Source organism: Lagenorhynchus albirostris, chromosome 10 (assembly GCF_949774975.1).
Source record: "Lagenorhynchus albirostris chromosome 10, mLagAlb1.1, whole genome shotgun sequence".
In the NCBI taxonomy this organism is placed as follows: Eukaryota; Metazoa; Chordata; class Mammalia; order Artiodactyla; family Delphinidae; genus Lagenorhynchus; species Lagenorhynchus albirostris.
Window position 1 is genome coordinate 70,460,855 of NC_083104.1, and position 14,959 is coordinate 70,475,813.

Below are 14,959 nucleotides of genomic sequence, written 5' to 3' on the forward strand. Positions count from 1 at the left end.
AAATGAAATCGCTATTCCTTGTCCCAACAGCTTGTCTCTCCATGGATTGGCCTGTCGTGTGGCAAGAAGTACGAGCTTGGACTTGGTAACAAATTAAGAACCTATCTTTCCTCCTTCCTTCTCCCTTCTCTCCTACCACTTCCTCCCAAGCCTCAACTTTCTCCTCCCCACCGAAGAAAAGCAGGGGCTGAAGGTGAATGACAGAGTTAGGGGACACTTGCAAGGTCTCCAGGGGTCAGAGACTTCCCGCCCAGGCCTGCCTGGGAATTGGGAAGTTCCGTGGGGACTGAGGGAAGAGGGGAAGGGAGATGGAGAGTCATTTCCAGGAATGGAGGTGCAGGGAGGGTCCCTGGCAAGGGTAGGAGAGAACAAAGCTGGGGGCAGCAACATCAGAGGGGAGGGGAAGGGGGAGATGGGTGCAGAAGGAGGGGGAGGGAGAGGAGGAGAAAGGATCTCTGCCTCTCAGGTCATCCCTGTGCCCCAGCTCCCAGCCTGCCGTAGTCACTCCATAGTGTTTCCTGAAAGGCCACACTAATCAAACACATTTTTTAAAATTGTCTTTATATGAGCTACAGAAAAACAATTGTCACAGGCCGTTTATGGTTAATAGAGAAACAACAAAGAAAAGAATCAACCCTGTAAACAAGCAGAGGGGCAGATTGGGCTTGTGGGTAGCAGACTCTGAGGCAGCGATTAGTACCAGGAAGTTTAAAGTGCTCGGGGACCAGGCTGGGGAAGAGAAGGGCAGGGGAAGCAGGACAGACAGGAGAAGTCAGGCTGCCCTTGGGCCACAGGAAGCTCAGGTCACTTTGGGAGCCATTCTGGAGATGGGATACTTTTCAGAACTTGCCAAGGTGGCAGGGGGTGCCGGGGCTTCAGACCACCTGCGTCAATCAGTGGGGGTCGGGGGGCTGCCCTGGGAAGGGTCTGCCCCAGGCGTGAGGCTGCCTTCCGCCTTCACTACTCCCAGCACAGGGGCAAGAAGCCCATCAGCCCGAAGGAGGAGCCGGGCTGCACAGAGCGGCGTCCACCCACGCAGGGTGATGCAGAGTGAAAAGCACATTTGCAGCCATTGGGACTGTGAACCTCAGGCTTGCCTGCTGGCCTCACAGCAAGAACACGTGTGTCCTGTGGGATCAGATCAGGGCTCACAGAGTGAACATCCCATGGGTGCTGGGCTTCCTGTATTTGTTCCTTCCCTTGGCCACAACAGGAAGCCCTTCGCAGGTATGTCCCGTAGTCTCAGTCCATTGCTCAGGAAGACTCCTCGTCTTGTCCACCAAAGGCAATAGCAGCTCTGGCCTGACGCCCACCCCTGCCCTGCACCTGCCTGCCCTGGATCTGCCGGGGGTCTGGATACCCCTGGAGCTCCGGGGAGAAGGGCAAACAGGAGCATGTGAGGGGCCAGGGTTTGAGTAAAATGTCCTGGAGCCTGGAGGTCCAAAGAGGCCACCCTGGCCCATAAGAGCTAGGAAGCTGGGTACGGAGTCTGCACCTCCTTCTCAGCACCCTGTGTCCTTCCTTACCATGGATTCACATGGGAGCAGGCTCCACGGGTGGGAGGTGTGCCTGGTTCCAGGAGCCCCTCATCCTGGGCAAATAAGGATGGTCGGTCCACCTAACAGCTACCCGGCATGACGTCAGGTAACAAAGGCCTCTGCCTGGGCCCAGACCATGTCCCCCTACACTCTCCCTAGCCCCTTCCCGTCAAGTACAAAACAGAGAAATAGGATCCGATGGTTTTAAAAGTAGAATGTGACAAGCATCAGACCTGGAAAAGAACTGGAGGACCAAGCAGCACGAGGCTTTTACTCAGTGTATGAGGTTCGTGTTAATTCACTTTATCCTGAAAACAGTCTTGAGAGGTAGGAATTAGTGTCCCCTTTCACAAGAGAGGAAAAATGAGGCCCAATACGGTTAGTGACTTGCACAGGGTCCCACAGTGACAGGTGGCATCCCTGGGTCCCGGTCCTGAGCCTCTGCACCCACCAACATCCCGCTCTCAGCTGGCGCAGGGCTGCCAGCGTGTGGTTTTAGGGTGGAGAATAAACACCGTCCTAGTTACACACCGGGGTCAGGAGGACGGTTATCACTGTGTGTGTGTGTGCGCGCGCGTGTGTGTGTGCGTGTGTGTGTGTGTGTGTGTGTGTCCTGGCACCAGGTCTGTCAGTTCCTCAGTCTGAGTCTCCCCTCTAGTGCCTTCTCCTGGACATAGGAAAGAGGGGCTGCCTCCCTGCTGTCCCCCAGGATTGCCCCCTGCCCCTTCCTCCCTCCCCACTTCCATCCTGGAGTGGCACCTGCAGGCTGGCTGCCCACCAAGGCCCCAGCTGTGTCACTCCCCTGACTATGACATTTGATCTCCCACCTGGGAGGGCTGTGTCCCAAGGCCAAGGGTGGGCAGGCCACATCTCCCCGCAGTCTCTCATTCCAGTGGCTCCAGGCTGGTGGATACCCCTCCCTAGGGGAGGAATGCAGTCCATATTCTTCAGCCTTCGCCGCAGAAGAAGCCAACTCTGAGGCACGAGCCAGTGAGGCAGGGGCAGACGCCCCCGGCCATTGGGCCCCTGGCCCAGGCTCCTTAGCTCCATACTCCCTGCCCCTCCCAGCCCAGGCAGTCCTCCAGGCTCTGGTCAGCTCTGAGTTGTCTTTGCTGTGTCACCAGTGGGTCCTCTCTTCTCAGGAGACAATGAGTCCCCAGAGGGAAGGTGACACCCCCCTTCTCTGAGCCATGGCCTCCCCTCCAGTGGACTCTCAAGGGCCCCCTGTTCTCTTCAGGAGCCCAGACCCGGAGCCTGGGTGTGGGAACTGGGGGAGAGAGCCCTGATCAGCCTCTGCATGCAAGTCGAGGGACAGGCTGGTCCTGCGGGTGAGGGGTTCTCAGCTGCGCAGTCACAGCTTTCCCTGGAAGGGCCGGCCAGCAGGCAGCAGCAGCGGGAGTGTGGGCTCTGCTGGCTCCCAGGACTCGACCGACAAGCAGCCACAGTCAGATCAGGGCCCATCTAGAGGCCCCATAGAGGACACTTGGCCCAGGGGGTGGGGGGCTTGGACAGCTCTGGGATCCCCAACACCTTTGGTGACCCCCAACTCTTAGTCACTGTTACTTCTCTTCCAGGGTGGGACCCTTGGGACACGGGCTGTTTCTGGACTCTTTCTTCCCCCAAGGGCATGGGGACGCTTGAAAAGAGCAGAGGGAAACTGAGGACAGAGCCCCGGGTGGGGAGAGACAGCCCTAGCTGTCCACCCCTCCCCCCATCAGCTTGATAGTAAGAGGTTCCAAGGCCGATGGGAGCTGAGGTCTCTGTCTGCAAACAGCACACCTGGGGCTTCTCTGCCATCCAGCCAGGGCCCAGGAGCCTGTGGCTCTCAGCAGAATCACCTCAGTGGCTCCCCCCCACCCCCAGGGACTTCCCACCTGGTGCCCCTGCTCTGCCCCCTGTTCCCCGCCAGGTTCCGGGCAGCCCAGGGGAACTGAGAGGATGCAGTGCAGCCTCCGGTTCTGGGAAGGCCTGAGTCCAGCATTGCACAGTCCTCATCCCCTGCCTGGCTCCAATCCAGACAGGTCCCCATCTTCACTCCTCCTCTGGTCTCCCGGGACCCCTCTGGGAGAAGCTCCCCCCCACCATACAGTTAAGTGGCTTCAGACCAAGCAGGCTTCCACGGAGGCTCTGGTCTTGTGGACGGGTCCCTCCAGGATCTGGCAGGATCACGGCACATGCTGTAGCCTGCGAGGATGGGGACAGAGATGAAGAGGGCGGTCCTCCTGCCCACCACGCACAGCTCCTGGACCAGCCCAGCCCCTCTGCCTCTGCCCTCCGCTTGCTGTTGGCTCTGCCCCAGAAGGCTATGCTGAGCTGTCGCCGCCTGCCCACCCACCTCCCTCACCTGGGTGCTGTATGGTCCTCCTGACTGGACACAGGTGAGGACACACCATCTGGGGACCGAGGGGAGTCGGGAACTTTGGAAAGGGTGTCAAACCCCCCAGCGCTCTGTCCTCGGGGGGCCAGGAGGGTGGGCTCTACTCACTTCCCATGTGTCTCTTCTTCCAGAACCCATAGACCACGATCAGCATCACAGGCACTGGGAGCAAGGCCAGCACCGCCACGAGCACAGCAGGATAGAAGTCCTGGTGCCTGCGGAGACAGGACAGAGTGCAGAGGAGGTGAGAACCAGGGTGCCCCACCCTGGCCCACGTCTTTCTGCACACCACGGGAGAGGAGTGGGACCAGGGGAAACCTGCCAGTCCCCGTGGGGAGTGATGGCCTCTCTTCCTTGGGGACCCAGCTGTGGGAGAAGGAAGTGAGGTGCTCAGAGGTCAGGGGATGAAGCCCCCTGCCCCCAGCGAAGGGAAACGTCTCTCCACTTTAGAGCCTCTCCTCCATTATTCCCCCAAATCTGCTGAGGACAAGGCTCTAAGAGACCCGCATTTGTGACAGGAGGGACCAACGTTCGTACTGTCCTCGTGGTGACTGAGGATGGTACTTGCCACCTTTGTCCTCTGGAACAGATGCTGTGGGCACTCTGCCTATATTCCAATAACCAACAGAGTGGGTGTATAAATACCCCAGCTCCCTTGCCCTCCAGCTGGCTGCTAGACATTGGACCCTAGAGTCTCCCCAATGGGATTGAGCTCTTGCTGCCCACAGTGATAACCAGCCTCAGTAAGCTCTCTATCTGCTGCCTTCCCTTCCCTGTCTCACTTCCCCATGCTCTTTCCAGTGTTCCAAATACAATGTGAATCCTGGTCTCAGAGTCCACTCCTCAGGGAACCCAAATTAAAGTGTCCCCATTTCCCACTTCCTACTGCCCAGGCTGCTCCCCTTGGCCCTACCCTCTCCTCTTCATCCACAGACTCCTTTGCTGACCCAGCCCCTGCCCTCCTTTCCCACTGCCATCATTTCTGTCCCATGTCCATCCCAGCTTCCCTCTCCCACCTCCCATTCAGCAACAGGCCAAACTGATTTCCCAGTGGGTGAAAGGGGCTGGTCTGCTGCAACATTTCGCCTTGGGGTCTGTCCAGGCACCAAGAACTCTTGCCATGTCTGGGAAAATGGCATTCAACCCAGGCCCCCCAGGTACCTGCTGGGGGATAATAGGTTGAGGAGAGACCTGCCAGTGGGGCACATTCCCGTGGTGGGCGATCCCATGGTGCACAGGTGCCCAGCCTTAGTAGGGGTGGAGGCTGGGCCAGCAGCGGAGGCTCCGGCATTGCTGGGAGAGGCAGTCACTGTCTGGGACCCCATGGTCCTACTGGGCCCCGTAGTGGAGGGGCTGGTGCCAGTGAAGCCGTAGCCCGTCACAGAGGTCAGTCTGATGCTCCCTGAGGCAGGGAAGGGCAAGAGTCTAGCCAAGGTGAGAAGTCCAGGTGTGAACACCGTCGTGCTGGTGGTGAAAGGGGCATCAGGGCCTGAGGTGAGGGCTGGGCCTGCTGTGACGACAGTTCCACTCTGGAGGATGGTGGGCAGCTTCGTAAGAGGAGTGTTTCTCTTGGTTGTGGAGGCTGAGGGACCAGAGAGGGAGGAAGGTGAGACTGAGTCGGGGGCCTTGGTGCTGGAAGCAGCTCCCGGCAGCCCACACACTTGTCTGGGTCGGACCTGTCCTTGTCTTTTGCTCCTTGACCTTGGACCTAGGATTCTGCTCTGCTGAGGGACCAGGTGCGTGCTTGTTCAGAGGGTGAGGTCAGGGAGGAGGAATTAGGCACAGGAAAGAAGGAAGAGCCTTTCACAAAATTTTTAGTGTCCCCTGTCAGGCCACCTGGGCCAAGAGGATACTTCCCTCCCCACCCCCATCTCTCTTGTCACTTCCTGGACCTTCCTCATTCCTGTAAGTCAGAGATTTCTCTGCTCTGATGTTGAACATGAACTTTCCCAGTTGCTCCATGATTGGTGACTGGGATCCAGAGATGAAGACAAGGAAGCATCAAAGGCCCAGACCCCAAAGAACGCCATGAGCAGCGGGGCCAGGTGCCTTCCTTGGGGGCTTGTTAAGAGACACAGGAACTGGTCCTGCCACCTTCCTGCATCAGTTCAGGCCTTTATCATCCCATTTTCTAGAAGAAGGTTGGACTTTGGATGGTGGAAGAGGAGGGAGTGGTAGGAGCTGTGAGGGCTCAGTCTAGAAGGCAGTGTTGACTCTTTCTCATCAGGGAACAGGAAAATAAAGAGAGAGGGGTGGTGAGGGGGAGAGGGATGGTGAAGGGGAGAGGGCTGCTGCTGGCTGCTGCTGCATCCCACTACTGTGCATGCAAGGATGCGCTCCTGAGAGCCAGATGGTCACCGTGGAAGGCGTCCATTTTTCTGGGCGAGGGAACCAGAACAAGTGGCATTGGTGAGGGTGGGGATGGGGGAAGGGGCTGATCTGGAGCCAGATCTCCCACATCATCCTACTCAGCAGTGTGAAGAGACCCCCAAAGGACCTTTCAAAGAACTCATACACAGGTGCCTTGGGAGAACCAGCATTTGGCCACAGAGGATCCAAGAGTGGGCAGAAAAGGAGTGACATCCAACAGAGAGAGACCTCCTACAAGGGTCAGTGAAGTCACACAACCGTTTCCCTCTCCTTCATCCCTGCTTCAATATACCAAGGGGTTGGGAGGGGCAGGGCCAGGAGGAGGTGATGGAGAGGCGTACCCCTTCCCTACCTCCTGAGATCAAGGAGGGGGAGCTGGACAGCAGCAGTCCCCCTTCTCCACTTCAAGTGCCTGGGGCCATAAACCTGGTTTTCAAGGGGGACTGGAAGAGCGTATATTGCTAGAAGATTCGCCTTTTTAATTGCCTGTGCATTTTTTATTTCCTAATAATTGAAAAGGTCTGCAAAGTTGGAATCTCCCCAAACTGTGGTTAAGCGGTGGAAAGTGAGATCTGACATAGTACAACAGAGGGATACACTAAGGGAAAAATAAAACCATTTCATGTTTGTATCCCTGCAAATTAAGACTTCAATAAATTGGTTTCGACTACTTCCCTAGGGCTAAATCAGAACCCGGAGAGGGAAGGAATGAGATTTGCTCCATATCTTAGAGACAGCAGTTACCCTAGCTCAGACCCAACAGAAGAAGGGGATGCAGTTGGGTTAGGGGAACAGGGAAGGGTGGATAATAAGTTTCACAGTCACTGGCTGCTCTTTGTCTGGCTCCTCACCCTTTCCCATCTTATAAATGTGGAAGGAGCACAGGGCTACATTCTTGGCCCTCCTCTCTTTTTCTACACTCAAGGGAGAGTTTTGATAACCTTAAAGACAAGGCACCATATCACCTCCTCTAAACTCTCCCATAGCTTCCTGTTCTACCTAGGATAAAACTCAAACCCCAAATCAGGGACTGTAGGGCTGCTGTTTGCCTGTCCAACCTCATCTTCTATCACTCTGCCCCACCCTCAATATGGACCAGCTTCTTCTCACCTCAGGGACTTTGCACATGCAGTTCTGCCCGCCTGGAAAGCCCTTTGAATCACCCACTTTCAACAGGGCTAGAAAGCTCTCATCACACGCAGGCTCTGCTTGATGTCATCTGCTCAGGGAGGTCTTCTCTGATTCCCCACTAATTCAGTAGCTCCCCCCACCACTGAACTTTCTAGTTCATCACATTGTTTTATTTTCTTAAGAACATTTATTGTTATCTGCAACTGTTTATCTGACAATGTGCTATTGCCTGTCACCTCCCATAGGGTAGGAATGGGTCCGGTTTTGCTCACCACTGTATCCTCAGAGCCTAGAATAGTGCCTGGCACAGAATCAGGGCTCAGTGAATATATATGGAACAGATGATTGAATAAAACAAGCACAGAGAGTCCTGAGTTCTAATCTCATCTCGTCCACTTGCTAGTTCTGTGACCCTGGACAAAGTTAGAGCCGCAGGGACTTTTTAGATCTCATTTCCTTCATCTGTAAAAGGGCGACAAGCATGCCCATGAAGCTGTCTGTAAAGGAACGGTGAAAACCCCACTGTACATCATGCCTATTGCTGGATTATTATTATTGTTATATTTGATGCCAGTGGAGTACAGGGCGGGGAGGACACCCCCCCCAGCATCCCAGTGCCCCCGCAGGCCTGCTCACCTGGAGACACTTCCAGCAGGAAGCCCATCAGAGGGTAGAGGACGCCAGAGCTGTTGCGCATGCACCAGTACCGGCCCGAGTCCTGGCGCCTCAGGGCCGCCATGGTGATACTGACCACCTTGGCCTGGGTATCGTCCTGCAGCAAATAGCGCGGCCCCTGCACCCCAACACGGGTGAACACAGTCTCGCACTTCTTCCTCCTGATTTTGCACCAAACCTTACCCTCTGTGTGGTTTTTGCGGCTCTTGTAGGAGCACTGCACAGACAGAGTCTCCCCTTCAAAGTGCCGCACTTTGGAGTACACGCTCTCGACAGGGGCACCTGGGGAGACACGACTTGTTGAGAAAGGAGGAAGGAAGCATCTTGAAACTCAAAGCTCATGGTGAAGGGAGAGGAGGTGGATATTGCTCTGCTGTCATGGAACTCAAGAGTGTGAAGAAGAAATACAGCCCAACTCCAATGGAGGGGGACACAGGCTCCTCCCCCAGGGAGCTCTTGGTCTGTTGGAGGAGACACTAGCCCTGCCCTGTAGTTCCCAGACTGTTGGGGGAAACAGTAGTCCTGTGCCCTTGGGGAATCCTAAAATGATGAGGAAGATACAGGGCTAGCGCTACGGGGACGCCCAGTCTGATGGTGGAGACACAGGCCTAGCCCACAGGGAGCCCCTAGTCTAATGAAGGAAACTCAGCCCTTACACTCAGGGAACTTCAGCAGACGCAGCCGTTTTCTTTGCGGCATTTTCTAGTCTGATGGGAGAGTAATAAGCCCTGTCTTCAGGGTCTTGTGGGAAAGAGTCAGGTTCTGCCCTCAATAAGACAGAGACACAGACAGAAACGCAAGTCACCATTCTGAAATTCCAGAGCACAATGAACTTAGGTAGATAAGAAAATTCAATCTTTGAAAATATTAAGAGTAGTTATTTGTTTCAAAAACAGGTTTACTCTAGTCACCTTTTAAATAGCAAGTTGTCTGAGTTCATTCTAGGTGATGTTTAATTTTAAAATATTCTTTGGGCTTCCCTAGTGGCGCAGTGGTTGAGAGTCCGCCTGCCGATGCAGGGGACACGGGTTCATGCCCTGGTCCGGGAAGATTCCCACATGCCGCGGAGCGGCTGGGCCCGTGAGCCATGGCCGCTGAGCCTGCGCGTCTGGAGCCTGTGCTCTGCAACGGGAGGGGCCACAACAGTGAGAGGCCCGCGTACCACAAAAAAAAGAAAAAAGAAAATAAAATATTCTAGTTACCTAAAACCCATAGATCCGATATGCCCAGACATTTATATACACTCCCAATGGAGTGTAAACCAAAGAATTCTACAGTTATTCACTGTTCATATGTTGCCTTCTATGCCTAGGAAGAAGATGTGATCAGTGAGCTTCATAACCCGTGGTCTGAGGGGGAGGGGGTGAAACTAAGGCTGGGGTGGTGAATCAGGGGACAGGGAGAGAGAGAAAGCTGCAGTGAGGGGCCTCCAGCCCTCCACCCACCCTCAGCTTGGCACTTCCTCCTCTAACACCCTCCGAGCCTTCTGCAAACACGCACACAGTTCTCCCCAGTAGGACAGAGTGGACAGCATTTTGGAGTCTAAATAAACATAGGTTAAAACTCGGGTTCTACCACTGACTAACCATGTGAGCAGATCACTTAATGTCTCTGTTTCTTATCTGTCTCTGGCTGGCTCTGAGAACTGTGCCCCAGGACAGTGCCTTGAATGTAGTACATGCTCAGTGCACGTCTCCTTCTCCCAAATGCAGGTTGCTCCAGACTTTCCCAATGGAACCCAGAGCTGTGATAGCCAAGGGCCCAGCACCCCAGACATCCACCTTAGTTTCCAACCCAGCTGCCGCTAGAGTTGAGGCTTGGAGTAAGGTAACGCCCTCTCTCGTATCACTTTGTCCCATGCAAGTTAAACAGAATGATCCAACTCAATTATTTGGCAGGTGGCAGGTTTGGGGGACCCCAGGGGACACTCTTCTGCCCTGGAAAAGTGGGTCTCTCTGGGAGAGGCGTACAGATAGGGTGACCTTGGAACGGGTCTCCAGGGCACTGTATTTACATGTGCCCACCTTCCACCCCTCACACAGGAGGTGCCCAGAACTGAACAGGAAATGGTAACTTGGTTGTCATGGCAGCAAGCAAGGCAGGATTGGGTGAGGCCCCCTCAAGGAGCATTTAGTAGATGTGGGGTGGGAGAGATTGCTTCAGGGATTGCTTCCCTACCCCCACCCCAGAACAGGGGGTAAGGACAGAGGTCGTGGCATCAACATTCCAAGAAAAAGCAAATTCAGAGCGCACACGCATAAGGTAATGATTCCCATAGGCACCAAACAGGGCTCTCCCGACAGAGGCGAAGGGATGAGGGCTTGTTGTGTGTGAGGAAGTGGGGTGGCCCTGGTCAGAGGTCCTGAGGAAGACAGGCAGATAAAGGGGCCCATGCAGAGAGGGTCCAGAGCTTTATCTTAGTTTGTGAGGCCTGGGTTAGCTTTGCCCGGGGCCAGATACTAGGAGGGCACCTTCTCACCGGTCTCTGCTGGGGAGCTACGAGGTCAGCCAGACCGTCTCCTCCTCCTCCAACCCCACAAGATCACTGAGCAAAGGAAAAGCAGGAAGGGGGTCCAGGAGCAGACCATTCCCTCCCCCGTAAGCCACCCGCCCACCCTCTCACCTGCGACAGGGCCCTGGAGCCACAGCAGCAGCAGCAAGGCGGGAGCCATGGCTCCGAGCAGTGGGGACGGGCACAAGTCCAGCAGGGGGCAGGGATCCGAGGTTAGGGCCCCAGGCCTATGCTGGACGTACCACTTGGGGCTGCCAGGGAAGACCTGGGGTTCTAAATATGAAGTTGCCCATTTAGGGAAGTGAGGAAGTTGTGGGACCCACTGTGACCGGCAGACCGCAGGGGCCCGCAGGGCCTGCGAGAGGGCGGTGCTGGTGCAGTTTCCACCCCCTCTTACTCAAAACTTCAGGCAGGTGTGGCTGCCCCACCCGGCCGGGGCCTCCCAGCCCAGGGAGGGCTCTCGGGGTCAGAAGACTGCTCACCCTCTTTGGATTCCCTCCTGGAATCTGGTCCATTAGGAATGCCGTCCTTTGAAGCCAGTTACTCATCTAGGGGGCTAGTGTGAGGTTTCTAGAACCTCAGGCACAGACGTCCCTGGAATTCTCTGTGCTCAGAGACCCAGAGATATAGGCTATGGGGCTTGGGTGGGGCATCTCAGACCCAACGTTTTTCACGAACCCACGTTCACGGGGAGCTTCTTGTAAACGCCCGTTTGCTTATTCGTGCACTCGTTCGCGCATATGTGTGTTCTTTCTGGCACTCTGCCTCTCTCCCTCCCAGGCTCCTGGCTGGTCAGAACAGTCACTCATGCTCACATTTGCAAATAACCCCTTACATGCTCAAATGCAACCTTATTTTTGTCATGGTTAGAGTGACAGGAGAAAAGAAGATGCAAATTGTAAGACTCGGAGCATAAAGTTTGGGTTCAGGGAGGAGCCCCTGTGCGCTCACGTATGCCTGCGCACGCGCACACACACACACATACACACACTCTCTCATACTCACACACATACACTCACTCTCTCATACACACACACACACACACACACACACACACACTCATGCACTGTCTCATACTTAACACAAGCGGCAGCTGCCTCTCCTTTTCAATGCTCACATCTCCTTACCTTTATCCCTCTCTCTGCCTCTCCTACCAACACCTCTAATCACCCATCAGCTCTGTCCAGACTCCGGCTCCCTGCTGCAGCCTTCCTAAAGCAGCCCCAATGTTCCCCTCCCCCACCTCTTCTCCAGAAACCACGCCCCCTGCCCCTTCTTCCCCTGCTCCAGCCCCCAGCCAGCACACAGGCATGCGCACTCAACTTCCTCTCAACCAACCCTATCTCTCCTATACAGCTGCCCAGCTCCAGCTAAAATGACCCAGCATTTGGCCCAAGACCCCACCCTTCACTCAGTCCCCAGGGCTGAGAATCAGAAGGATAGACTTCTGACATCCAGGAGTTGTGTCGTAGGCTCCTATGCGCGTGGGGACCCAGGTGGACCCTCATGACTCTATGCCCTCCCCCTACTCACCTATGCTGACTTTCTTCTCCTTAGATAGGACTCAGAGTAAACGTCCTCAAGTTTGCATGGCCACATCTTAAACTGAGCTTGAACCCCTAATTCCCAAAGCAAGGAAGTTTTATCTTTGCTGATCGCAAATTTTAGTCTCAACATTCATTCATTCGCTCATCAGTTTGTTTGTTCTTACAGCCTTATGTGCTATGCCTGGTGCTGGGCACCAGCATATAGAAATGAGATACAGTTGTCACTTCAGACCTCTCAGCCCCCATAAGACATAGTATGCTTTCCTTATTCACCCTTCCTTTTTCATATTCTCCCCCAGTTTAACACTGCTCCTCAGACCCCTGAGTTCAGAGGCTGTCTCTCCTCCCAACACACATGGTATCTTCCTTCCTTTCTTTCCTCCATCAGAACAGTAAATGGCTTCAGGACTCAGGGAAAATCTCATTTATCTCTTGTGGGGACTTCATGTGCTTGGAATAAATGCTTCTATTAAATCCCTGCTGTGTCCCTAGCCCGGAGTGAGGCCTTGTGAAAAGTGCAATCACTGATAGTTGTGCTGACAACGATATAAAAACCCAAATGCTCTCATTCCATTGACAGACAGGTATAAACTGGATCCAATGTTTCTGAGGGAAATTTGGAAGGATTTATCAAAATCTCTAAAAATGTGTATACGTTAATTAGGCTTTTATGTACAAAATAATTTAACATAGCAGGATATTTTTGTGTCTTTCTATTTTGGATTTTAAAAAATTAAGTTCTAATTTACATAGAGTAAAATTCACCCTTTTCAGTAGAAAGTTCTAGGAGTTTGAGAAACCCATGGGAACTTGTAACCACCACCATAATCAAGATATAGAAGTGTTTCATTACCCGCCAAAGTTTCCTCGTGTCCTTTCTTAGTTCTCCCCTTGCTCCACCCTCAGTTCCTAGGAAACTGATCTGGGTTTTTTTTCCCTCTATAGTTTTGCCCTTTCCAGAATGTTATAAAAATGGACTGGTACAGTGTGTAGCGTATATTTTTTATTGAAGTATAGTTGATTTACAATGTTGTGTTAATTTCTGCTGTATAGCAAAGTGATTCAGTTATACATATATACATTTTTTATATTCTTTTCCATTATGGTTTATCACAGGATATTAAATATAGCTCCCTGTGCTATACAGTAAGACCTTGTTGTTTATCCATTCTATATATAATAGCTTACATCTGCTAATCCTGAACTCCCAATCCATCCCTCCCCCAACCCCCTCTCCCTTGGCAACCACAAGTCTGTTCTCTGTCTGTGAGTCTGTTTCTGTTTGGTTGATAAGTTCATTTGTGTCATATTTTAGATTCCACATATAAGTGATATATGGTATTTGTCTTTCTGACTTACTTCACTTAGTATGATAATCTCTAGTTCCATCCATGTTGCTGCAAATGGCATTATTTCATTCTTTTTTATGGCTGAGTAATATTCTATTGTATATATGTACCACACCTTCTTTATCCATTCATCTGTCAATGGACATTTAGGTTGTTTCCATGTCCTGGCTATTGTAAATAGTGCTACTATGAACATAGGGGTGCATGTATCTTTTTGAATTATAGTTTTGTCCGGATATATGCCCAGGAGTGGGATTGCTGGATCATGTAGCAACTCTAGTTTTCTGAGGACCCTCCATACTGTTTTCCATAATGGCTGCACCAACTTACATTCCCACCAACAGTGTAGGAGCGTTCCCTTTTCTCCAGCCAAGCATATTAAGTTGGCTTCTTTCACTTAGTATGAGGCATTTGAGATGTTGTGTGTTGAGTATATCAGTACTTTGTTTCTTTTTACTTCAAAGCAGGACCCCATTGTATGGATGTATCACAATTGTTTATACATATCCCTCCCAGGTCAGGGACAATCAGATTTGGTTTCCAGTTTGGGGTTATTCCAAATAAGTTAGAAAGAGAAAAATAAATATCATATATTAACGCATATATGTGGAATCTAGAAAAATGGTACAGATGAACTGGTTTGCAAGGCAGAAGTAGAGACACAGATGTAGAGAACAAACGTATAGACACCAAAGGGGGAAAGCAGGGGGGTGGGGGGGGGATGGATTTGGAGACTGGGATTGACACTAACATGTATAAAATAGATAACTAATAAGAACCTGCTGTGTAATAAATAAATAAATAAATAATTTTTTTTAACTACTACAAATATTTATACACAGGTTTTTGTGTGAACATAGGTTTACATTTCACTTGGGTAAATACCTACAGTGAAATTGCTGCGTTGTATGGTAAGATTATGTTTAATTTTAAAGAAACTGACTAATTGTTTTTCAAAGTGGCTGCACCGTTTTGCATTTGCATTGATGTTCCTGTTGCTCCCATCCTTCCTAGCATTTTACTGTTGCCAGGTATTTTTTCTCCCATTCTAATAGTGTGCAGTAGTATTCATTGTGATTTTATTTTGCATTTCTCCAATAACTAACGATACTGAGTATATTTTATTGTATCTATTTGCCATCAACATATCTTCTTTGAGATGGGTCTCTTCAGATTTTTTTCATTTTTATTTGTTTGTTTTCTTCTTAATGAGTTTGAGGGCTCTTTAGTCTAATATGTCTTTTTTAAATAAATTTATTTATTTTATTTATTTATTTATTTTTGGCTGCATTGGGTCTCTGTTGCTGCGCGCAGGCTTTCTCTAGTTGCGGCGCGTGGGCTTCTCAATGCGGTGGCTTCTCTTGTAGAGCACAGGCTCTAGGCGCACGGGCTTCAGCAGTTATGGCACGCAGCCTCAGTAGTTGTGGCTCACGGGCTCTAGAGCGCAGGCTCAGTAGTTG

The 14,959-nt window shown here is 52.1% G+C and overlaps 1 protein-coding gene and 1 long non-coding RNA gene across 2 annotated transcripts in view; one reads left to right on the forward strand and one right to left on the reverse strand.

Annotated features, from left to right (window-relative positions):
- The first annotated feature begins 468 nt into the window (after positions 1 to 468).
- LOC132528147 (uncharacterized) overlaps positions 469 to 14,959 on the forward strand; it is a 44,209-nt gene continuing 29,718 nt past the window's right edge. Inside the window, exons 1-2 of the long non-coding RNA XR_009543128.1 lie at positions 469 to 3,916; positions 4,047 to 4,159. This is a non-coding gene — a long non-coding RNA (uncharacterized LOC132528147). The remainder of the gene's footprint in view (positions 3,917 to 4,046; positions 4,160 to 14,959) is intronic.
- LOC132528146 (trem-like transcript 2 protein) lies at positions 3,618 to 10,778 on the reverse strand. Its single transcript, XM_060164185.1, has 5 exons — positions 10,715 to 10,778; positions 8,053 to 8,373; positions 5,077 to 5,497; positions 4,024 to 4,130; positions 3,618 to 3,722 (listed from the first exon to the last, which is right to left on the reverse strand). The coding sequence occupies exons 1-5, from the start codon at positions 10,761 to 10,763 to the stop codon at positions 3,628 to 3,630; spliced, it is 993 nt and encodes a 330-aa protein (XP_060020168.1). The 5' UTR covers positions 10,764 to 10,778; the 3' UTR covers positions 3,618 to 3,627.